The sequence below is a fragment of the Curcuma longa genome, chromosome 5, assembly GCF_044706935.1.
Source record: "Curcuma longa cultivar G26 ecotype Majalengka, Jawa Barat chromosome 5, ITB_CL_G26_1.1, whole genome shotgun sequence".
In the NCBI taxonomy this organism is placed as follows: Eukaryota; Viridiplantae; Streptophyta; class Magnoliopsida; order Zingiberales; family Zingiberaceae; genus Curcuma; species Curcuma longa.
The window spans coordinates 6,467,876-6,490,182 of NC_133865.1; the positions used below are offsets into that span (position 1 = coordinate 6,467,876).

At 39.3% G+C, this 22,307-nt stretch overlaps 5 protein-coding genes and 1 long non-coding RNA gene across 10 annotated transcripts; 4 read left to right on the forward strand and 2 right to left on the reverse strand.

Moving 5' to 3' along the window:
• Positions 1-1,264: 1,264 nt before the first annotated feature.
• LOC141829996 (protein SUPPRESSOR OF PHYA-105 1-like) lies at positions 1,265-11,808 on the forward strand. 3 transcript variants are annotated; one of them, XM_074717468.1, is made up of 8 exons: positions 1,265-1,283; positions 2,128-3,643; positions 5,656-5,813; positions 7,988-8,825; positions 9,783-9,929; positions 10,206-10,523; positions 10,595-10,654; positions 11,052-11,808. In XM_074717468.1, the coding sequence occupies exons 2-8, from the start codon at positions 2,153-2,155 to the stop codon at positions 11,241-11,243; spliced, it is 3,204 nt and encodes a 1,067-aa protein (XP_074573569.1). In that variant the 5' UTR covers positions 1,265-1,283; positions 2,128-2,152; the 3' UTR covers positions 11,244-11,808. The 3 variants fall into 3 exon arrangements, with proteins under 3 accessions (XP_074573569.1, XP_074573568.1, XP_074573567.1); XM_074717467.1 differs by lacking the exon at positions 1,265-1,283 and adding an exon at positions 1,344-1,519; XM_074717466.1 differs by lacking the exon at positions 1,265-1,283 and having other exon boundaries at positions 1,863-3,643.
• Positions 11,809-12,340: 532 nt separating this feature from the next.
• Positions 12,341-14,798, forward strand: LOC141829486 (uncharacterized). Of its 2 annotated transcripts, none has more exons than XM_074716967.1 (2): positions 12,341-13,129; positions 14,463-14,798. In XM_074716967.1, exons 1-2 carry the CDS (start codon positions 12,422-12,424, stop codon positions 14,667-14,669), a joined length of 915 nt encoding a protein of 304 aa, XP_074573068.1. In that variant the 5' UTR covers positions 12,341-12,421; the 3' UTR covers positions 14,670-14,798. The 2 variants fall into 2 exon arrangements, with proteins under 2 accessions (XP_074573068.1, XP_074573069.1); XM_074716968.1 differs by having other exon boundaries at positions 14,479-14,667.
• A 1,087-nt stretch (positions 14,799-15,885) lies between these two features.
• Positions 15,886-16,802, reverse strand: LOC141830187 (enoyl-CoA delta isomerase 2, peroxisomal-like). Its single transcript, XM_074717673.1, has one exon. It carries the CDS (start codon positions 16,768-16,770, stop codon positions 16,024-16,026), a length of 747 nt encoding a protein of 248 aa, XP_074573774.1. The 5' UTR covers positions 16,771-16,802; the 3' UTR covers positions 15,886-16,023.
• LOC141830189 (uncharacterized) lies at positions 16,690-20,738 on the forward strand. 2 transcript variants are annotated; one of them, XM_074717675.1, is made up of 4 exons: positions 16,690-16,771; positions 17,097-17,479; positions 20,289-20,496; positions 20,635-20,738. In XM_074717675.1, exons 1-4 carry the CDS (start codon positions 16,727-16,729, stop codon positions 20,653-20,655), a joined length of 657 nt encoding a protein of 218 aa, XP_074573776.1. In that variant the 5' UTR covers positions 16,690-16,726; the 3' UTR covers positions 20,656-20,738. The 2 variants fall into 2 exon arrangements, with proteins under 2 accessions (XP_074573776.1, XP_074573775.1); XM_074717674.1 differs by having other exon boundaries at positions 20,289-20,500; positions 20,622-20,704.
• On the reverse strand, positions 20,666-22,027 carry LOC141830186 (B3 domain-containing protein Os01g0723500-like). The gene is made up of 3 exons (XM_074717672.1): positions 21,767-22,027; positions 21,061-21,687; positions 20,666-20,977 (listed from the first exon to the last, which is right to left on the reverse strand). The coding sequence occupies exons 1-3, from the start codon at positions 21,851-21,853 to the stop codon at positions 20,735-20,737; spliced, it is 957 nt and encodes a 318-aa protein (XP_074573773.1). The 5' UTR covers positions 21,854-22,027; the 3' UTR covers positions 20,666-20,734.
• Positions 20,891-21,569, forward strand: LOC141830191 (uncharacterized). Its single transcript, XR_012601932.1, has 3 exons — positions 20,891-21,063; positions 21,261-21,344; positions 21,452-21,569. It is a non-coding gene; the product is annotated as an uncharacterized LOC141830191 (long non-coding RNA).
• Positions 22,028-22,307: the final 280 nt, after the last annotated feature.

Sequence of the window (22,307 nt, forward strand, 5' to 3'; positions counted from 1 at the left end):
AGATTTTACATCAAAATCTGTGTAAATTAACACGATAAAGAAAATGTTTGACAATATTTATCGAGAGAGTTAAGTGACTGAGTTACCGATTGTCGAGTTGAGTGGTTGAGTTACCGAGCTGAGCCGTCGAGTGTCGAGTAGCTGACTGTCGAGAGTCGATTGCAAGGTATCTCAGGATTCGTCCCCCTCCAACGGTGCTTAAAGGTCACGAAGGATGTCATGTTTTCCAGAATAAGAGTTCACAAAGAACGTCTGTTTCTCAGAATATAACGACATAACCGTTAAACTGATCAAACACAGATTGTTATCGATGAATCAATTACACCAAAAGACTATCTATTACCAAAGAGGGAAAGTACAAGAAAGGAAAGCAGAGAAAAGAACCCAAAGGCAAAGATAGAAACGAGTAGAGAATGCGCAGTTAGAGTTAAGAGGGTTTAGACTTGCCCCTCTTACATAATTATGTCAGGGAAGAATGAACTGCTTTCTAAGCTTTTGTCGGAAGAAGCACTTTTCTAGAATCTGCCTTACCGGATGACATTCCTGCTTTACTGTATTGCTAGCAATAGAATAGCATATGAATGCTTTTTGTCTTAGTTTTTTTCTTTGTACTAACAATATTATAGAAAAGGTCTTTGAAACGAAGGGCTTGTTCTCGACTTTCATGTCCATCACTGGAGAGGGGAAGCACAAGAAAGGAAAGCAGAGAAAAGAAACCTAAAGACTATCTATCACTGGAGAGGGGAAGCAATTAATGGTATAATTGATCCGACATTCGATGTGCAACATGCGTAGGTTGCGTTCACACACAAGTTGCCTTGCGAGTAGTACAATTCAGGCCCTGAATTTATATCCATTGTGCACTCACACGTGAGAGAGAGAGCCTCTTCTTATACATTTATTCACAACATCAATACTTGTGATACAATATAAATCAACCAAGTTGCCCCTCAACTACTAATGTAGAACTAAAATTCCTTCGTATAAGAGTTCTCAATCTTTCCATTTCCTTGTTTCTATTCACATTTCCAACCCAAAAAACATTTTGGATGGAAGAATTGGATTTGATGTTTTTATTTTGTTTCCTTTGTAGAAATCTGATCGAATATGTAAAAATTAAAGCGTGGTAATTTCGTAGTTATGAGGGTATATTTATAAAATTTGAATTTGGAGGGAAATCCATGCAATTTTCCGTTAGTAGAGTGAGTCGGGTGATTCGCTTCCGCTGGGCTTTAAAAGCAACTGAAGACGGAGGAAGCGGATGGGGAGATTTTGGCTGCGAGGTAAAGTTTTCGCTCATTTTTAATGTATTTTTTTTGATCTGGAAATCATCTAATCCTTACTCGCTTTTCTGTTTGGAAAGTTGGATCCTGTTGATCGATTTGTTTTTGTTTATGTTTTTTTTTTCCCGTCAATCGTCTGGGTTTGGGAATCTGTTTGCTGCAACATCTGAGGGTAATCGTTTGCGTTCGAGCGGGAATCGTCTCCGCGATCGATTTTGTTCTTGCGGAGCCTCGAGGTATGCACGGTGACTAGGGTTTTTCTTCACACGGTGCAGTTGGTTAATGGCGCCATTGGCTCAAAATTGGTAGGAATTTGAGGTTCTTAAATCTTAAAAAAAAATATTTTTTTGTAATCGTTTGTGCAATCACATTGGAGAGAAGAAAAAAAGTAGCTGTTGCAAAGCGTAACGATAATCTTCCCCCCTTCGGCCTTTATGTTTGGTAATCATAGCGTTGCCCTCGATTACGCCTGTTGGATTCGACCATGTCGGCATTTCTTTATACTTGGATTAATAGCAAACATAGTGAAATTTTGGGTGGCAAGAATGTTTTTTCAGACCAGTAGTAAGTTATTGGTTTCCTACTCAAATGGAATAAGAAGAGTGGTCATAGTGCTCTTGGTTCTTCTTTTGATTGCATGGATGTACTTGTTTTTTTAGTAGTTCATTGGGGTGGGTCTCTGCCTATCTGATAATTGTTATGTAGCCGTTCCCAGTCTTGAGTTTAAATCCAAAATGGCCGTCCATTTGAAATCTTCTTCTAATCAATCTTTCTGAAAAAACATTCTTTGGTTATTCTGTTGTTATTGGGATCCCTATTTCTTACACAGTGTATATGTCTTCAGCGATTAAATAACCTGATGAAATTGCATGGAGGGGACAACTGAAGCAACTGAAAACACAGATACTGGTATTCCAAACGAGGCTTCTCATATTAAAAACATAGAAAGTGATCAGCTACCACAACAAGACAATGGAAAAACACTTGAAACACCAGGTCCAGAAGTCTCCCAAGATTCTGATTGGCCTGAGCAATTGTCTCTGCCGCAGTCACCTGAGATGAGTCTTCAAACTGTCTCTGGAAGAGAGTTCTGTTACAATATGGTAAATCGGGACCGTTTTCAAAGGCTGTGTACAAACTCAGAGCCTACTAACTTAGCACTTAAAGTGGAAGAGCTGACTTTGAAGAATTATAAGAGCCCTAACTTGTCCTTGGATGGTTGCTCGAGTAGTGGAAAATCCTCCACCATGGCACATTTATGGTCAAATTTTAAAATGGTTGCTGGCAAAGCAAAGGAAAAAACACAAAATGAGTATTTGCAATTGGGAAACAAGGATGCTGAAGGCAGAGCACATTTGGGTCTTCTTGACTCTTCAAGGCCACTGCCATGCATGCATTTTGAATCAAAAACATTGAAGATAACAGAGAAGGTTGAAGCAGCTGACAATCATATGATCTTAGATGATTCTCACAGTAGATTTTCTTCTCCTGGAAGCATCCAGACTAAGATCTTTTCTGCATCTGGATTTCAACAATTTTTTAATAGAAGTTTTATAAAGGGTAAGGGTCTTGCGTCTAGACATCAAGAAAGTCAGGATGCATTTGTTGCCAATGTTCACAAACAAAATATTATGAGACTTAATACCGATAGCAAAGGAACATCTATTTCATCACATAAGCAAGGTGATGTGGCAGATAGCATGTGCCTTTTAGGTGGTGGGATAGTGGCTCGTTATGAAGGGATTAGTCTACGTGAGTGGCTTAAGCTTAAGTGCCAAAGGATAAACAACATTGAGAGGGTGCAATTCTTTAGTCAGATTCTGGATCTTGTAGATGCTTGTCATTGCCAAGGTCTAGTTTTACAACATTTACAACCATCATATTTTCTTGTTATGCCTCTAAATCAGGTCAAATACATAGGATCTTTTATCCCGCAAGGACAGAAGGATATGTTGTCAGTTTCTGTAGAAAAGGATGTTCATCATGCTAGGTGTCTGGGCAAAAGGAAAATGCACATTAAACAAAGCAAGGAGCCTGGCGATTGTTTGGAACTGAAGTATCAGAAACTTACTGATGACAATATCAATGCATGTTCCAGACATTCTGGTTTTAGGGGAAAAGATCAAAGCCAAGAAAAAGGTGATATTTCCAGATCAGAAAATTTCAGATCTTATTTGGGTGGGCTGACATTGGACAAGCTTTACACAACTCATAGAGCAAGTTCATGCACCATCAGCCAACAGCCGATGTCTGAATTTTTGAAGTTGGAGGAGGGATGGTATGCTAGTCCAGAGGAACTGCATGATCGCATAACTTCTTTATCATCAAACATCTACAGTCTTGGTGTTCTATTTTTTGAGGTAAGGAGAATGGCACCATGAAATGATAATTTCATAACTCATGTTTGGTTCCAATTTGTTGATCAAAAAATCATTCAGGATTTTTGTTGCAGATATGTCATCATCACCATCTGTGGTTGGCTATATGAATCTGATTCTTCCATGAGTTCTATGCAAGATAATATCATTAGTAATATTAAAATTTATTCACTCATATTTATCTCATTGACTAATTATTTTTGACCTCCCTTTACTCTTTACACTGCTCATTATAATAGATTCATTTTTTTTAAGGGGAACCTTGGCGCAACGGTAAGTTGCTGTCATGTGACCTTGAGGTCACGAGTTCGAGTCGTAGAAACAGTCTCTTGCAAAATGCAAGGTAAGGTTGCGGACAATAGATCCAATGTGGCTTGATTTTTCCTTGGGATCTTGAATTGGCGGGAACTTTGTACACCCGACTGCCCTTTTGTTGTCTTTTAAGTATGTCCATATCATCTCAACCTATTTTCTCTCATTTGATCATTTTTGAAGCTACTCATTGGATCATTTGCATTTTTGAAGCTCTACTTAAATTATAATCGAATACTAGCAGTTTTTTTTTTAAAATCCTTTCAATAACTCCACATATCCTTCATAGTTATATTAACTAATTATATTTGTTGTGTTGTTCCCTAATAGCACAACACAGTATGGTGGGAAAGACAAACACATAAGGCTGTACGAGCTCTTTCCTTTTCAACCATTCATTCTTTATCCTGTTACTTATACCAACATCAATATCCATTTTTTAAATAATAGATCTGACATACCTAAAAGTCTAAACCTTGCACAATTTTTATTTTTGTCCATCTTAACAATTCCACCAATTCTTTCCTTATTACTGAAATTACATTTCATATGTAAGTTTTTGTTCTACTTTTCTTAAAACCTTTATTCTAAATTTCTTCTCGATAATTAAAGCTTCAAATTTAATCTAATTACACTCTCTTCAATTAACATCTATCTTTTGCAAATAACATACACAAGGAGGCTTATATTAAATATAATTATTTAGTTAGTTAGTTTACCTAGTACTGATGTGAATAATAGGGACTTGAAGTTGCTCTAATGTAAACCTACAACCATAGAAATCATGTCACATGCCTAGTGACTAACATTGATAAAACTACTTTCATACATATTTTCAAGTTTTATCACATTAATATAATTCTAGATATTACTTTCTTTCCAAAACTCATCACAGTATTAGTCTAGGGACTTTATCATAAGGGTTTTATATATCAATAAAAAAACACATGCAACTTATTCAATTTTCTCAATATTTTCTATTTATTGTCTTATTAAATAAATAACATATATGCTTGATCTTCCAAATATGACACAAAATTAATTTTTAGAAATAATTGTTTCATCTCCTATTGCCCTATCAATAATTCTTTCTCAAAGTATCATAATTTGACTCATCAACTTGATGCCTTCATAATATCATAATTTGACTCATCAACTTGATGCCTTCATAATTAGAATAACATTGTGTATTGCCTTTATTCTTATATGTAGATACTTAAAAATTTACCCTTAATTCTTTGGGCATCTTCTTAATTCTTTTCTTAACCAAATTTTACTACAAATAGATGATATACATTGCAAACTAATATGGCTGGAATCTTTTGGGTTCCTTCTTGTTGGTTCACTTAAACATCAAGAATTAAAAGCCAAAGGAAGCAGGAGTTTCGATTAATTGGTTTCCAAAGAAAAAAGGTGAAAACGTAGGAGCTATTCTTAAATCATTCTTAGAAAAAGATAGCTAGGAGAGAATTAGTATGCACCAGGATAGCTGTTGTTTACGTGCATTTTGGGTTTCTCTCTTGCTAGAGACCTTTTCCCCCTTAATTTAGACTCTTCTGGTTCTTAAAAAATCTAATTTTGTTAGTATCATATCATTGTGCCTGTAAATCAGGAGAATTTTGGGAACTTTTACCTCCTTTTCCCAGCTTATGAAATTGCCTCTGATATTTGTTTTCTTTCAGCTCTTTTGCTACTCAGAAACATGGGAAGTGCATTGCTCTGCAATGTCAGATATCGGTGTTCGAATCCTTCCTTCAAATTTTCTATCAGAAAGGCCTATGGAAGCTGGTTTCTGCCTTTGGTTGCTGCACCCAGACCCTTATTCTCGGCCAAAGTTAAGGTGCTTTTTCTGACTTTATAATTCATTCCGGGATTATGACCATTCATGTAACTGAGTAGACAAAAGAGGAGGAGGGACTAGAGTGAAGACCTAACCTTTTGTTTGGTGAGTGAACTCGGAGGTTATTATGGTAGCTAGGAGAGATGCAAGGAGTGGACATGATGGATGAGAAACTGATGGCAACTCCACATGGAGTAAGATGGAAAGGGCATGAGTGTGTAGGGGCATATGTAGGTGAAAGAATGTGAGGTATCCACAAGGCATGGTGCAGACGAGATTGTGGGCCTTAAAATTGTAGTGAGGTTTCATTGGGGGACACTACTTGTGGTAGCAATTGCTGATGGCGGGCTTGTATAAGTAGCTCATTTGTTGCCTCTTGTCATTCCGACACAACGTTTGAGTCAACAATGCCTCTCATTTCCACCTACCACCTACTATGACACCATCAAGAAGCTAGTTGGCTAGCTGGACATGACTTGTGCAAGAGTTGAGATGCAAGATGGCTGTGCAGTAGGGGAGGATATCATTAGAAGAAAGTGGAAAGAACATGTGGAGAAGGGTTGAAATAATGAGATATGGAGTAACAAAGAGTGTCGTGGAGGGAAGGTTGCAATGCCACATCAAGCCTACGACCTTACATCAAAGGGATCAAAGAAGAAAATTCTATTAATCATAAGAGATCCATTATATCCACACACAACAGACACATATTTTGCCCTCTATGTTTTAATCCATAATATCCTCCATGTTTTATCTAGAATAAAATTAATTTGTCTACAACTGAACTTTACCTTATTCAATTAAAAATCATTCTGCCCAAGTTAAAAGCTTAGATTGTGCTCAAAATCATCTCTAGTCACTAACTTCTATTAAAGTTGATTGTTAATCACTCATCATAATAGCTCAAGCTATAGGAAAAATACCTACTATGAATTATATTTCTATTTCTCCCTTTTCACATGTGGATGATGATGCTTGATTCAATTTGTCCAACCCTAACACTGGAAATAATAAAATACTATTTCTATGGGCAAGATTGGAATACAAGACCGCACACTCTGAAGTCCTATAAATTTATTAAAATTGATTGGTTAACCATTTATTATAAAAGCTTGAGCTATTTTGGAAAGGTCCCCGGGCCTATGGTGCCGCGGTAGGATATCCAGGTTGTCACCCAGGCACCCGCGGTTCGATCCCCAGCTATGGCGTATTTGCAGGAGTTTTCCTCCAAATGGGGATCGCAATCAAAGGATGCTGGGCATCTGGGTTGGCCGCTGCGTGCGCTTCCCGATTTACCCTGGTGGCCGGTGGGAAACTTCCGTGGGACCGGGCCGGTCACCCCCAGGGATTGAGTCAATGCGACTAACTGGGATTATCATTTTTTTTTTTTTGAGCTATTTTGGAAAGGATCAACCTATACTTTTATATTTCTATTGAAATCCTACCCATGCCATCTGAAATCTTATAGAATTTAAATAAAGCATTAAAAGGTCTAATTTCATATAGGTAATCAAAGATTCATTTTGGCTTAACCAAAGACATGTTAGTAATTATTATTTATAATTTGAATAAAATATGACTATACAATTTAAGTATATAACAACAAATGTATTTATATTGAACAATATTAACTTTTCAATTTGTTTTTATGCAATCCTAATTCCTAACTCAAATGACTATGCGATTATCCTCTTTTAGCATTTAAATATATCAAGTGGGAGGAGACTACTGGATGAACTTGGTCCAATGCTAGATTGGCAGTGTCCAACCTGTGCCATCTGGTAGCATGTGCTGATACTACAGGTTGGTAGCGGCTCCATGCTATACCAAATAAACTGAAACTTATACTGAAAGCAGCAGAGTTTGTGCACACCATATGTAGGCATAGGAGGCTCCTAGTTTCTTATGCTGCATGTTCCTTGCTTCTTTTTTTTTTCAGCAATCCATGTATTACTTAGAAAATAGTTTTGTAGATAGGCAGCCAACTGCTTTCACACTTAAGTTTTGTTTGCCTTCTCATCTTTCATTTAGCTATGTAAGTCATGGTTGTTGATAGTAATACTTTGTTCTATGACTTTTAGTTTTATGTGTTTCATGAATTCTATGTTTTAGCTACTTTGAATCACTGTGGTTATTGTCTTTTTTAACAGAAATAAAATATTTTTCTCGGACAGGGATATTATTTTGAGTGACCTGGTAAAAGAAAATAGAGAATTGTTAACCATAGATCATTCTTTGGCCTTGACTGAAGAGGAAGATGCTGAGGCTGACTTGTTGTTGCAATTTCTCTTATTGTTGAAAGAGAAGATGGAGAAGCAGGTGGGTGATCTTTTAACAAACCTTGAATGTATAAGAACAGATCTTGAGAAGGTTGATGGAGGGTCTTTATTGAAAGTTAAGTTCTCTTCGGGTGACAAATATTTGCCATCAAGCTTAAATTGTATCCCTGAATCTTATTCTCATGAGAAAACCATAATACATGTAGACAAACTGACTAGATCACCCCTGTCATGTCTATACAAAGAAAGGTTTTTGAAGAACATTGACCAGCTTGAGAATGCATACTTTGTCATGAGATCCAAAAAGGAGGCATCTGGACCCAATTCTGCAACCCGTACAGACACAGATGTTTTAAAGATGCGAGATAGAAATTACCATGTCCAACGCACTTCTGTTCCAGAGACAGAGGAGTTGGGAGCATTCTTTGACGGTTTATACAAATTTGCTCGATATAATAAGTTTAAAGTATGTGGCAGCCTCAAGAATGCAGATAGTGTTCACTATGCAAATGTGATTTGTTCTTTGAGCTTTGACCGTGATGAGGACTACTTTGCTACTGCTGGGGTATCAAAGAAAATAAAAATTTTTGAGTTTAGCTCTCTTTTGGATGACACAGTTGATATTCATTACCCATTGATTGAAATGACAAATAGATCCAAGTTCAGTTGTGTATGTTGGAATAGCTATATTAGAAATTATTTGGCATCAACAGACTATGAAGGTGTAGTTCAGGTCTGTACTGCTACGTCACTGGCTCTCACTGGCATCATTTAATTCAGTTCATTACATTTAGGAATTTGAATTTATGTACCATTTTTCTGAAGTGTCGTCTTGTTTCACTTACACCTCTTCACTGGCTCTCACTGATAATGTAGTCATTCTATTAGTTCTATTACAGTTTTCCCCTGTAACATGACCTAAAATGCAGGAAAAAAAATCATACGAAATGGTTATATTCATGGATCAGATTATCTGTATGAGAACTGATCATTAAGATAGAATTTATAATATCATAAATTTGTCTAGTCAAAAAATTATTAAATTTAATCATGAGGAGAAATCCATTTTGTGGTTCATCTATGAGTTTGTATAACTGGTGGTTGACCAATATTTAGGAAATCCTCTCCTGTGAAAAACTCCTTATTGTGATCTAAAATATTCTCAAGAAAATCATGTTTGACGTTTGAAGGTAATTGTTAATTTTGACTAGCTGATGCCTTATCCAAAAACTCAAGCTGATCCTTCAAATAATGTTGGACATTTGAAGGTAAATTGTTAACTTTGTTCCATTGGATGATTCCAGTGATTGCTGCAGTGACAAATTGTTGCAAGAACTATATTTCTTGGTATTAGGTTTATGAAGTTTTTAGTACTTATCATTTACTTCCCTCATAGGAAGAGGCCTGAGGAGTAGGATTAGAATATTAGAAGAAAAAAGGCAAATGTCTTACTTGTTTCTCTTAAGATCTAAAAACTCCTGTTAGTTGTCAGATTGAGTTGAGAGTATTGAGGCATAAGATTGGTTAGTCCAGATGCCATCTCATTTTCCTTTCTAAACGACATTTTGTCCTCTTCGTGATTTGTTTCGTGAAAAGTGCTTGCTAAAAAATGAGTGATATTATGCAATTTCTGTCTTTTTGGTTAAGATTTGCTCGCATGAAAATGAAATTTATCTGGAATGGAATGTAGTTATGGGATGCAAGCACTGGCCAAGGTTTGACAAAGTTCATAGAGCATCAAAAAAGAGCTTGGTCAGTTGATTTCTCACAAGTAGATCCAGCTAAACTGGCTAGTGGAGGTGATGACTTTTCTGTGAAACTGTGGAGCACTTATGAGGTACATTCTTCTAAGTAGTGTAACAAAAGCAACTTTTCTTCTTTCTCAATATAGCATGGATTTCAAGCAAATATCATTTATGAGGGAAGAGGCAATTATGCACTGATCAACAGATGTCATTAAGATTATAGACTCAAGCTGCAAGAGAAAATCTGATCAAATGTTTCAAATTCATCTTCATTTAAGAAAAATAATAGTTTTTCCCTATGATTCGTTAAGTGTTTATATGTCATGTCAAGCATTTTGCTAATTCCATTGCAATACATTGATCTGCAGAAAAATTGCATTGGCACCATCAGGAACGTAGCTAATGTCTGTTGTGTTCAGTTCTCTCCATACTCCTCCCATCTGTTGTCTTTTGGCTGTGCCAATTACAGAATTTACTGCTTTGATCTGCGAAATACTAGAATTCCATGGTGTACACTGGCTGGGCATGGAAAGGCTGTCAGCTATGTGAAGTTCATAGATGCAGAAACAATTGTGTCTGCATCAACTGACAACTCACTCAAAATTTGGGATCTGAAACAAACCAATGCAAGCAGGTTGCAAGACAGTTCTTGCAAGCTGACCTTGAGTGGTCATACAAATGAGAAGGTAAAGAACACTAAACTTTTAGATATTTTATTTTAAATTACGGTTGTTATCACTGACACTGCTTTCTGCAGAACTTTGTTGGTTTGTCAGTCTCTGATGGGTACATAACATGTGGCTCAGAAACTAATGAAGTAAGTTGTACTTGCACATACTGCCTTCTTCACGTACCAAAGAGTGTTCTTTTATGTTGTGCTATGCTTTGTTTTTCCAGCCATGTTGGTTTATTTTTTGTTTTCACCCAAAAGCCATCAGACTATTTTTTTTCATATCTATGCCGTGTTATTTGATTTATGAAGGAATTTTTATAACATCCAGATTTAATTTTCAACTTAGTTTTTTAATATTGAGTAGGCTGGCAGTTGACTATCTGTTACATGATTGACGAGAATAGAAGCCGCAGCTCTTGCTAACTTAGTTGGTCCATAAATATTGCACACTTCAATCAGAGAAGGAAGAAGATGGTTTCTTGACTGTTCTTGTCCTGGTTCCCTGGTTTTATCTAAGGGTGCACTGTTGTTTGCTTTGCAGGTTTATGCTTACTACAAAACTTTCCCTATGCCAATGGTTTCTCACAAATTTGGTTCCATTGATCCGATCACTGCACTGGAGACCAATGATGATGGCGGACAGTTTGTCTCAAGTGTTTGCTGGAGAGGCAAGTCAAATATGGTGGTCGCCGCAAATTCCACTGGCAGCATGAAAGTGCTGCACCTGGTTTAAGCATGAAAAATGTCAGGCTTAACCAAAATTTCTGGCATAACTACTCGTAATTCAGTCGGTTCAGAACGCGAAAATGGTCTCTGCACAAGTATGATATGGCATGAGTATGACATATCCTCGGCTCTTTCACAAAAGGCCCAGACATCAGGTTTGTCCTGATTTGGTTTTAACTACGACAATCGGAAAACTAACGACTCCATCTCAAGTCGTCCAAGCAGACTGGAACCTAGCACAACGAGATGAAACAGAAATTTTGGCTTCCCATGTACACTGAAACAATGTTTACCAAGATGGAAGCATCGGGACCTAGTGATTGCTGAAGCTGTATCACCTCCCAAAACTCAGCATCATCATATTTGCTCCTAGGCAAATCAGTTCCAGCTTGTGGTATAAAGATCTACTTCTCAGTGAATTTGGAGGGTGCTTTGGGTGGTTGCTTTAGGAGATTCATTGGTTGATGAAAATTTTAAATAGATTATGAATAGAAACACATGTTGTATTGTTGATTATAGATATTATTTTGTTGTTTAGAACATGTAATTTTAGGTCGTTTGTAGTAATCTGATCCATCTGATGTACATACATAAACAGGTTGTTTTAGAACAATCTTGTAGAAGTTCGATCATCAATTGATAAATTTTGGATTGTATGTTGAACATGTGATTGAATGTTATGATATAACATTTCATAATTATATTACTCTGAGGCATTTAAACAGTGTTCCATTTTTTGTTGTGCTAATCTGATCCATGAATTTCCAAAATTTTTAATTTTACAAATAATATTATTTAATATTTAAAATTGTAAATTAAAATTTAATTAAATCTTAATTAGATATTAAAATATGCTAAATAACCGAAACATATGTAATAGCTGTCATCCGATCCGATCTCGGTCGTGTAGGGTTTAGGACCCTCCCAGCTACCCGCGACATACCTGCTTTGCTGTTACATCAAGTAGCGGTGGGTCACGGGGGGACCCACATGAATAGCTACATCAGCTACTAAGTGTGCCGGTGGGTATGTAAAATCAGGTAACAGAAGTATTTCTTCATCCCGCTGTATTTCTTCTGCCCGCGTTTACTCGTTGCTTCTTGCGCCGCCACCGCCGCTTCCTCTCGTCGCCGCCCCAGCTACCTTTCTAGGGTTCGGTTCCTCCGTAACCGGAAACGTAGCCGGATGGAGGGACGCGGGTTCTGGCAGTACATGGTGGCCGGATCCGTCGCGGGCATGGCGGAGCACATGGCAATGTTCCCTGTCGACACCCTCAAGACCCGGATGCAGACAGTGGCCGTCTCTTCCGCTTCCTCCTGTTGCCCTCGCGGACAGCCCAACGTAGGCAGTTTGCTCGCCTCCATCGTCCGCTCCGAGGGCCCTTCCGGCCTCTACCGTGGCATCGCCGCCATTGGCCTCGGCGCCGGCCCCGCCCACGCCGCCTACTTTGCTGTCTATGAACTATGCAAGGGCCGCCTCGGTGGCTACTGCCATGATGGCTGCCACCATCCTCTCATCCATGCCGCCTCCGGGGTGGCCGCCACAGTTGCCAGCGACACCGTATTCACGCCTATGGACGTTGTCAAGCAGCGCCTTCAGCTACGCTCGAGCCCCTACAGCGGAGTGAGGGATTGCATAGTTAGGATGCTGAGGGACGAAGGGATCAAGTCGTTCTATGCCTCGTATCGGACGACTGTCCTTATGAACGCGCCATTCACCGCCGTTCACTTCAGCACATATGAGGCCGTGAAAAAAATTCTCTTTGAGATCTCGCCGGAGAATTCGAGTGAAGAAAAGCTCTTGGTTCACTTGACAGCAGGTGGCTCGGCCGGTGCTCTTGCTAGCGCTTTGACCACTCCGCTAGATGTGGTCAAGACACGGCTGCAATGCCAAGTATGCTTCCTAACTTCGTTTCTGATATTCAATTCGAATTCTCATCTTCTCCCCATTAAAGGATGAACCTTTAGGTGCCAAATTAATCCATATTATTGCCGAGCACTTTTGAAAAATGTAGAATGTATCTCTCTGTTTCCATTGTTGCTGAATATCAAGTACCAATTAGCTTTGTTTTTTTTTTAATTTCCTTAAGATCCTCAACGTCCATGGAAAACCAGTGTTTTGATCAAAAACATACATTATGACTATTATATAAATAATCTTGATGTCCAGTAGCTTCCTAATCGAATCAAGGTCCATATAAAATCCAAAGATGTTTTATAACTCTAGAATCTACTGGACATGTTAATTCAGTTTCATTTGCTGTTAGTATTGCTTTTATGTAAGGGCCAGTAAGCTCTTTGTATATCTTGCTCAAAGGTAATGAAATGTCATGTTAAGTGGTTCCCAAAAGTTATTATCCCCAATTAGAGATCCTCTACCTGGATATGTTGAATTTGTGCAAGGACCAACAAGGCTGTTTCTATAGACCTCCACATCATGAAAATGGAGAAACACAATTAGTACCAAACTAGGTTTATTTTTCCTTTTAAAATTTGATTTTACCACAGTGTTTTATAGTCAATACAACTATTTTCCTCCATTTGCATAACTGCCAAATTTTTTTGTCTCGGTTTCTTTACATATCCATTTCTTGATTGATTTGATGACATCCTTCTGCTTTCTAATGCTTACCAACATATGGGGTCTAGGAATATTGAAGTTGTTTCTCTGTTCTTTCTGATTTGTCATCAGTCATCACCTTGAAATTTTTCAGGTGTGATTTGTACCACTAAGTAATGAGGTCTATGCATAAGTATTTGTGCTTTTTATGCTACACTTCATCGACTTATCATACTAGCTGAAAATTTTTGAGCTTGTGCATTAACATTCTTCCTTGTCATTGTACAAGATGTATCTTTACATTGTATTAACCATAGTGAGGTATCTTCCCTACATACGAATTTGACCAAGATGATTTTGAATTTAATAAGAGATTAGCTTGCTTATTCAATATTCTTGGTGTCATATGGATTGATCCCACTGTCAAACAACTCCACTTAAAATCAGTTACTATTCTCCATTTCTATTATTTCTCCTTCATATTTCGGAAAGCTTGTTGATGTTTCTTGTTATGAGTTTTGAACAAACATCTGGTCTATGGATTTTGAAAGTTTACAAGAAGAGAAGGATAGAGCCTGAGACACAAACAAAAGTGAAAGCTATCTGTAATCTCTCATACCAATTACTGAAACTTTTTGCATGATTCATTCCCTTCATTGTCTCACAGGGTGTATGTGGCGCAGATAAGTTCGGTAGTAGTTCAGTTCACATGGTGATGAAGAAAATAGTGGCAAAGGAAGGGCCTCGAGCCCTGTTGCAAGGTTTGAAACCCAGGGTGCTATTTCATGCCCCAGCTGCTGCAATATGCTGGTCCACATACGAGGCTGTGAAAAGTTTCCTTCAGAAGAACACTCATGGGAGCTCTTCATCATGACTTCGCTGCAGATGAGGTGGCCGCTGATCAAATGTTTGATCACTAATTTTGCCACTTAATAGCTGCCCTGTAAGAATGATCATGTATTTTTATTTCACACCATAGTTTTGATCCTCCTTTCACCTTTTAGTAGGGGTGCAATCTAATCGAGCTGAGTCGAACAGTAAAAAGCTCGAGCTCGGTTCGTTTTTTCTATGCTTGAGTTCAGCTCAAGTTCGATTTGAATTTTAATTTTTAAACTCAAGTTTGATTCGTAATAAAATTAAATAGTTCGTAAACGACTTGAACTTAGAGGTGAGTAAAAATTCGATTAAATCAAATAAATCGATCAAACTGAACGAATTTAAAATTTTGATTCGGTTATTTTAGAATTTTAATTATTTTTTTTAAAAATTGATTAATTTAGTTTGATTTTGGTTTTAAAATTTTTTATTCGATTAAATTGAATTAATCGAATTCATCAAAATAAAAAAATAATTTATAAATTTTTAAGTAAGTAAATTTATAAATTTTTAATTGATTGATAAATTTTTTATAATATTTAAATAATTTGATTAATTCGGTTGAAAATTGAATTATTATATTTTTTATCGGTTCGATTTGTTTGATTTTTATTTAAAAATTTAGTTGGTTCAGTTTGTTTAAAAAATTTTGATTCAATTCGATTTTGATTAATTTGATTCGATTTTAATCGAATACTCATCCCTACTCGAGTTCGGTTCGAAAATGATTCATTTTTAAGTTAAACGAGTTTAGTTCGAATTTGGTTTGAAAATAACTCATTTAAAAATTAAACGAGTTTAATTTAAACTTGACTTGTTAATATATATATATATATATACACGTTCGCGAGTCTCTTAACGAGCACGTTCATGAACTTTTAAATGAACATGTTCGCAAGTTCACGAATTAAATATTGTTAAATTCGAGTTCAATTCGATAATATTTTCGAACTCAAAATCAAATTCAAGCTTGACTCGTTAACTTAATCGAATGAACTTAAATGAATTTTTTTTTTTGAATTAAGACTCGAATAGTTCTTGAGCAACTTACTCATTTATATCCTTATTTTTTTTTTTAGTTGATAGTAGCTTACTCAGAGTAAAAGGCAGAGAATTGTATTGTTTTTAGGTTTGCTATGAGAACAATGCTCATGCACAATTCTTAGTACTCCAGAAACATGGCTACGTTATAAAAAAAAGGGGAAATAAGTAAATTATATTAAGAAAAAGGGGCAAATCGCAAATTTTGTGATATTTATAAGGTGACAGATCCAAACACCATTATTGATACTGGCAGCCATTAACAATGTGACACGTTTAGCGTAGTGCCGTAAGCCCTAATCAGGCGCACCCTAGAGCTTGGAGACGAAGGTCTTCCCCTTCTCCTCGTCGCCCTCCTCCTCCAATCCCACCGCCGCGCAGGCCTCCGGGAACGCTCCCATCCGTATAGTCGCGTACACCCCGCCGTCCCAATTCCGCGCCGCCAGTTCCTTCGCCATCCGCAACGCCGCCTCCACCGTCTCGGCCGCGCTGCCGTGCACCGAGTCCACGATCCCCCTCGCCTCCGCCTCCGCAGCCGAGAACTTCTTCGCCCGCAGGGTCACGTCTCTCAGCGTCCTTATATCGGCGATCTTCGCCCGCATCAGCGACATGAAGTAATCCGGGAAGGGGAGCCCGATGTCGAGCTCGCTCATGTACAGGACGCCGCGATCCCCCCGCATCACGGCGTAGTCATGGCTGATCGCGAGCATGAACCCCGCGGCGGCGGCGTGACCGGTCACGGCGGCGACGGTGGGCATCGGGAGGGAGAGGAGGTCGGCCACCACCGGCCTGAAGAGGGCGACGAGGGAGGAGAGGCGCTGTCGGGAGGCGGAGGGGGTTCCCGCTGCGTTGGCCCAGGCGAGATCGAAGCCGTTGGAGAAGAAGCGTCCCTCGGCAGCGGTGACGAGGGCGTAGCCACCGGGGGCGGCGGCAACTTGCGAACGGATCTCGGCGAGGGATGATCGGAGAGAGGCGATCGCGTCGGCGTTGAGGCGGTGCTCGCCGTCGCCGGTGATGGTGAGAACGAAGACGCGGTCACGTCTCTCGAGGGCAAACATCGTGCGTATCTACTCTGGCTGCCGACTGATGGGAGAAGTCTTTTTTTTTTAATTGAAAAATTACTTTAAAATTAAATAATTTCGACTAAAGTTAAATTAAAACTATTCCACCCAATCGCTCACCGACAAACTCCGGGCCCCTCCCCCAGCTGTAATGGGGCAGTTGTTGTGGGACCCTGGCTTTCGTCGTGTGCGAGGTTCTGCGTGGGGGGAGCCAATCTGGGGACACGTTTAATTAAATCGAAATTAATTTCTTTAATTTAATTCATGGAAGGATTTATAGTATCGAAATCGGTTCTTCATTTCCGCCCGCTTGTCGTGTGCAGTTTCGGCGATCCCAAATTCCTGAACGCGAGAAGGAGCCTCGAATTCTCCGCGGAATGACGAGGAGCGAGCGGCGAAGTGAAGCAGAATCGAGTCCGGCGGCGGCGGCAGGAAGAGCGGGGAATGCGGGAGCGGACGTCGTCCCGGCGGAGGAGAAGGAGAAGGGGGGCTGTGTGGTCATCGACGTCGGGAGATGCAGCGGCAGGGAGGCAGAGGAGGATGGAGGCGACCGGGAGGGGGAAAGCGAGTGCCGGATCTGCCAGTTGAGTTCGAGTTCCGGGGGAGAGGGTTCCGAGCTGATCCTGCTCGGGTGCGGGTGCAAGGGCGAGCTCGGCGTCGCACACCGCAACTGTGCTGAGGCTTGGTTTTCGGTCAAGGGCAACAGGTAGGTTTTGAATTTTCTTCGATCTGCCTTAATTTCCTCGATTTCCTTTTCCCCCCTGCTTAGTTTGTGGTGTCTGGAAGCTGTGCGTATTTGACTTGGGTGCCTGTGCCTTTATCCGACGATTATGACGGCAAAGTTGCTTTTAGACAATTAGATCTAGTTTGAGAAAGAGTGTCCTTTTTCTAAGACTTTCTACTGGTTAATGCGGCAGAAAATTCTGGAGTTGTTTCATTCATCATTCTTGTTTCACTCCTTTTTATCTTTTTCTTGGATTACCATGTTCGAAAAAGTTCCTTGTAGGAGACATCTTTATGACTTTCTCTCCCTGGTTTGGGCCTAACCTTTTGACAAAAAGATGTAGCTTTTTCCAGGGAAGAAACTTCGAAGTTTTCCTTGTATAAGATAGTTTCTTATTCCATCATTTCCATGGCCATGCCATTTCTACACTCCATGAGCCGTGAGGACCATAGTCAAACCGTTGCAACTATAGTCCTTTGGAATTGGAGCATCATTCATGTCTCCAGTTGCGATCATTTACTGCTAAAAATAATTGTTCTCAACAAAGCGTCACATTAAGTTTCTCCATTGTGTAGCAATGTAGAGAGGATGGGATTTCCTCTATCTTCTTGTCATTTATGTTTGACATATGACCAGGTAACTCTTGTCCAAAATGAAGCTGATCTAGTGGTGCTGTTTAACACGATGACATCTGTGATCATATAGCTTCCTCTGTTTGAACCACATAGCCAGAGAATTATGACAATGGTAAGGAAAGCCAAGAAAAGAGGAAAGGAGAACATGAAAGAATGGATATAGGGTGATAAAATCGTTTCTTGAGAAAAGAATACAGGGATATGGAGTTGCATGACATGGGAGGATAACTTATTAACTAATCATCTTTGCACTAAATTGAAGATAATTCATATCCACTAACATATTGGTTTTGGAATGTTTCATAACGCAAAGAATTGGAGATTCTAATTTAGTCTCTCAGACATTTACGCTTTGTTTGGGAGGAGTTGAAGGAAGGGGAAGGAAAGATAAATAAGGGGAAAAGAACTTTGAACTTTGTTTGGAAAGGAGTGAGGGAAGAGGAGGGAAGGGTAAGTTTTAGCCTTCGTTAACCATGAAAAAGAGAGATTTTCTTACATTCCAATTTGGAATGTAAGGAAAGGAAAGACAATTCTAAATATTATTTGTTCGAATTTTATCTCTATTTTTAAATATTAACTCTTAAATAATTTATTTAATTATTTAATCTAAATTTTTTAAATTTCTCTAGTGGAGCACGATTTTTTCACTCCTTTTTTACATCAGTAAATTTTTATAGAAATATATATAAAAATACTGATCTATCTATTGTCGTATCAAAGTATACAGATTCTATATTTCGCATGCTTATTATATGTTTACTCATTATTTTTTTAAATTTTTTTAATTATTTAAATCGTAAATATTAATTTTAGTTGATCTCGTAAGGTGGTTTTAGCAAGAAAAATCTTAAATCAGTTCAATAGCTATACATATTTTTTTCATATGTAGATTTATTTTAAGAAATAAGAATATTTTTATAATTTTATATATTTAACTTTCATTTTCTTTCTTTTCTTTCTAAATAAAGTAACACATGTTACATTAATGAATTTTCCCTTCCTTCTAAACAAGAAGAATATAAATATTTTTATGAGCAATGATATGCAGAATGAAAAAATACAGCATGAAATCAACATGACACATTGCATGCAGTGGGTCCCACATCCATGCAATTGAGTGTGTTATGTTGGTTTCATACTGCATTTTTTTTCTCTTCCTTTCCTTCCCTTCCCTTCTGTTAATGAACCTTCTCTCACCCCATCTAAGCAGAGCGTTATTTAATTATTTTTTCTGATATAATTACTCTCTGTAAAAATAAAAACTTAAAATTTTGCATTAGTTGCATGTGGACAAATGAAAAGAAAGAGAACAGTCATAGTTCTCGTAATACAAGAAGCTTTAATTTTACCAACATAGAATTACATGGTTTTGGTGAATGTTTGAAACTAATTATAATTTGTTCATATATTATTTGCGGTGATTGTTTGAAACTAATTATGGTTTTCTTACTTCGAATGTATTTACTTCTAAGTTATAATCAGATCCATTGATCCATTGCCATACATTTTGTTGTAATTTTGATTCTTTTTTTGACACATGGACAAAGTAGGAAGTGTAATTGCTTGCTTTTTCTCAAACTAGTCATTGGCTAGCTCCGTTTCAAATCTTGCCGGCATTTATCAAACTATAGCCATATATATTACATAGATGCTATCATTATCTAGTAATTAGTCACAAATGATTATTTATAAGATACGAGAGAGACTATGGGTAATCATAAAGTTGACAAAGCAACAGCTGCACAAATTTGAGTGCACGATTGATGTTTAGAATGATATATGTAATCACATATTCATAACACCACTACCACAGCCAAAAACAACAGACTGTATATTTGCTATGGACTGCATGAATTGTCCTTCGTTTAAAATGATAAAAAAAAAACTCAAATTTGAACAGATACGGCCAGATCTTCTTAAGCTTACTGGCGTGTGTTTAGCATACTACTGTCACTGATACAGATCCTTACTTGCGTGTTCTATCTTTCTGATGTAATTTCTGATGTAAGCCTTTTAAATTCTTGAGGTTTCTGGAACTCGATATACAGATTATCCATCCCTACATATTTCTTGGTCAATCCATTGTCACCTCTACATATTTGAACATCTATAAAAAGGAAATTGTTTTTTACATAAATCATTTTCTGTGGATGCAGATGCTGTGAGATTTGCGGCTCCAGTGCGAAAAACATCAGCGTCGTCATGGACAGCAGGGTTTCAGAGGAAGGCCAGAGCAGGGGAGAGTCGAACGCACGCAGTCCGTCAGACACCGGCGAGAGGATCGTTTGCTGGAGGCGCCTTCCCGTCTGCAACCTGCTCATGGCTTGCCTTATAATAGCATTCATCCTGCTATGGTTCTTCCGCGTAAGTATGTTCTAAGAATTCGTCTCGAGTTTCTAATTCACACCATGAGTTGAGTTGTGGAACGCGTAAATAGTTCGATGTAATCTGTGAATTTGTTCTCTCTGTTTCCTATTTGATGATAATAGATAACTTCTATAGCTAGCTCAAAAGCCTCAATAGTATTAAAGCAGCAGGCTAGTTTGATGGTTCCAGATGGATCATTCACAAGATATCTATCAGAATAGCAGAGACCTCTGTCTCAAGCTTCCTCGACCACGCGGAAGATATGCACGCAGAGCTCGACGGGGCCGACGAGCTCCAGCGCGCAGAAGTCTCCTTCCTCGAGTTTGTTGGCTCGCACGAAGGCCGTCCACCCTTTGGCTATCTGGCACCTCAAGCTCGGGCTGTAGTTCACGGTCCATGACCTTCCGCTGGGGTCGCGGAGGACCATGCTCGATTTCTCCTGCGGAAGATGTTCCCGTGAAAACCGATTTGGGACATTCTGCAACCAAAGCTCGATCAGAAGCAGTGCAGAGACTCATGGCCCATCGACCTGGAAGAAGAAGAAGAAGAAGCATACGGTACCAGGTACGGTCTGTAGACGTGGGTGGGCGTCATGCGGACGACGATGTAAGGGAAGGGCGAGGTGAATGCGTTTGCTGCTCGCTGTGCTTTCGCCCTCTCTTCTTCCGTCGCGAGTCTTCTCGTCGATATTTTCTTGCGTTTTCTTTTCTCTCGAATCGCACGAATTGGAAGCTCACACTCTTCTGTTTTGATCTGAGCAGGAACAGGAGCAGGAGCAGGAGCAGGGGACGCAACCCACATTTCTCCCATTGGATTGGTTTCCTGTGCTTCGTGTTTTATGATCTGTAAGCTCAAAGCTTGTACAGCGGCTCTCGCACCTTTCTTCTTCCCTTCAGATTGAACAGGCTGCTTCCTCCACGGTTTGACGGCGAACACGTCTTCTCTCTCGCAGGCACTCGTGTCGAAGATCAACACCGTGAAGTGCATGTTGCCGTCGTACTGGAAGACGAGGAATTCGTACTCCTTGAGGGAGTGGTCCTTGACGAACTTGCGCCACCCTGTCGTCAGGAATGTGTCTTCCGGCGACCTGCCTAGTTCTACGTGCCATTTGCTCCCGCTGGGGCCGTGGAGGATCACCCTCTTGGACTTTGCTCCCGAAATGTGTTTCAGGAACTTCGGGGGGATCCTCTGCAATTCGAAGACCCGAACAAGACTGTGAATGTGGGATTACGAGAAAGAGGAGAGGCACAGGAAGAAGAAAGCTTGCCAGGTGGTGGGTGAAGTCGCCCAGAAGGACTTTGAAAAAGTGTGGCTTCCTATTCACCACTCCCTTCTTCTGCTTCTTCTTCTTCATCTCTGGCCGCCGCCGTTGCTGCTGCTGGCTCCACCTCCTCCTGGTTTGGTGGCATAGTTATGGATCTCAGATCGGTATCAAAAGCTTGTACTACTGCAGCTGAGTATTCAGCAGAGAGAGAGAGAGAGCAGAGGTGGTGGTAAAGAGGAGCCGGCGCTTCTTTTGAGAGCTCGCGCGCTCGCAACGCTGCGCCACTGGTCTGCTGCAACTGTCGCGACGGCAGGACGAAGGCGACCAACACGTGTCCAAAACCTGACTATTGCCGCTTTAAGCCTCCGTTACGTCGCTGGGTCGGATTCCCTTCGGGTTTAATTTAACCAGTCGAATCGAACCGAACCGGATAGTTGACTCAGTTAACTCTCTGACCTACTGACCAAATCGATCACAATTATACTTTTGAAATCAGCAACAATTTATTAATTAATCACGAATTTAAGCTTTTTGAAATATCCAA

Bases quoted from the DNA above. Each gene is read 5' to 3' on its own strand.
- LOC141830189 (XM_074717675.1), top strand. From the start codon at position 16,727: ATGGTGAGAACGAAGACGCGGTCACGTCTCTCGAGGGCAAACATC. The intron at 17,480-20,288 runs GTAGGTTTTGAA...CTGTGGATGCAG, and splicing joins TTTTCGGTCAAGGGCAACAG to ATGCTGTGAGATTTGCGGCT. The intron at 20,497-20,634 runs GTAAGTATGTTC...TAACTTCTATAG, and splicing joins TCCTGCTATGGTTCTTCCGC to CTAGCTCAAAAGCCTCAATA.
- LOC141830187 (XM_074717673.1), bottom strand. From the start codon at position 16,770: ATGTTTGCCCTCGAGAGACGTGACCGCGTCTTCGTTCTCACCATCACC.
- LOC141829486 (XM_074716967.1), top strand. From the start codon at position 12,422: ATGGAGGGACGCGGGTTCTGGCAGTACATGGTGGCCGGATCCGTCGCG. The intron at 13,130-14,462 runs GTATGCTTCCTA...ATTGTCTCACAG, and splicing joins AGACACGGCTGCAATGCCAA to GGTGTATGTGGCGCAGATAA.
- LOC141829996 (XM_074717468.1), top strand. From the start codon at position 2,153: ATGGAGGGGACAACTGAAGCAACTGAAAACACAGATACTGGTATTCCA. The intron at 8,826-9,782 runs GTCTGTACTGCT...AATGGAATGTAG, and splicing joins ACTATGAAGGTGTAGTTCAG to TTATGGGATGCAAGCACTGG. The intron at 9,930-10,205 runs GTACATTCTTCT...ATTGATCTGCAG, and splicing joins AACTGTGGAGCACTTATGAG to AAAAATTGCATTGGCACCAT.
- LOC141830186 (XM_074717672.1), bottom strand. From the start codon at position 21,853: ATGAAGAAGAAGAAGCAGAAGAAGGGAGTGGTGAATAGGAAGCCACAC. The intron at 21,688-21,766 runs GCAAGCTTTCTT...TTCGAATTGCAG, and splicing joins GCGACTTCACCCACCACCTG to AGGATCCCCCCGAAGTTCCT. The intron at 20,978-21,060 runs GTACCGTATGCT...CTTTGGTTGCAG, and splicing joins ACGTCTACAGACCGTACCTG to AATGTCCCAAATCGGTTTTC.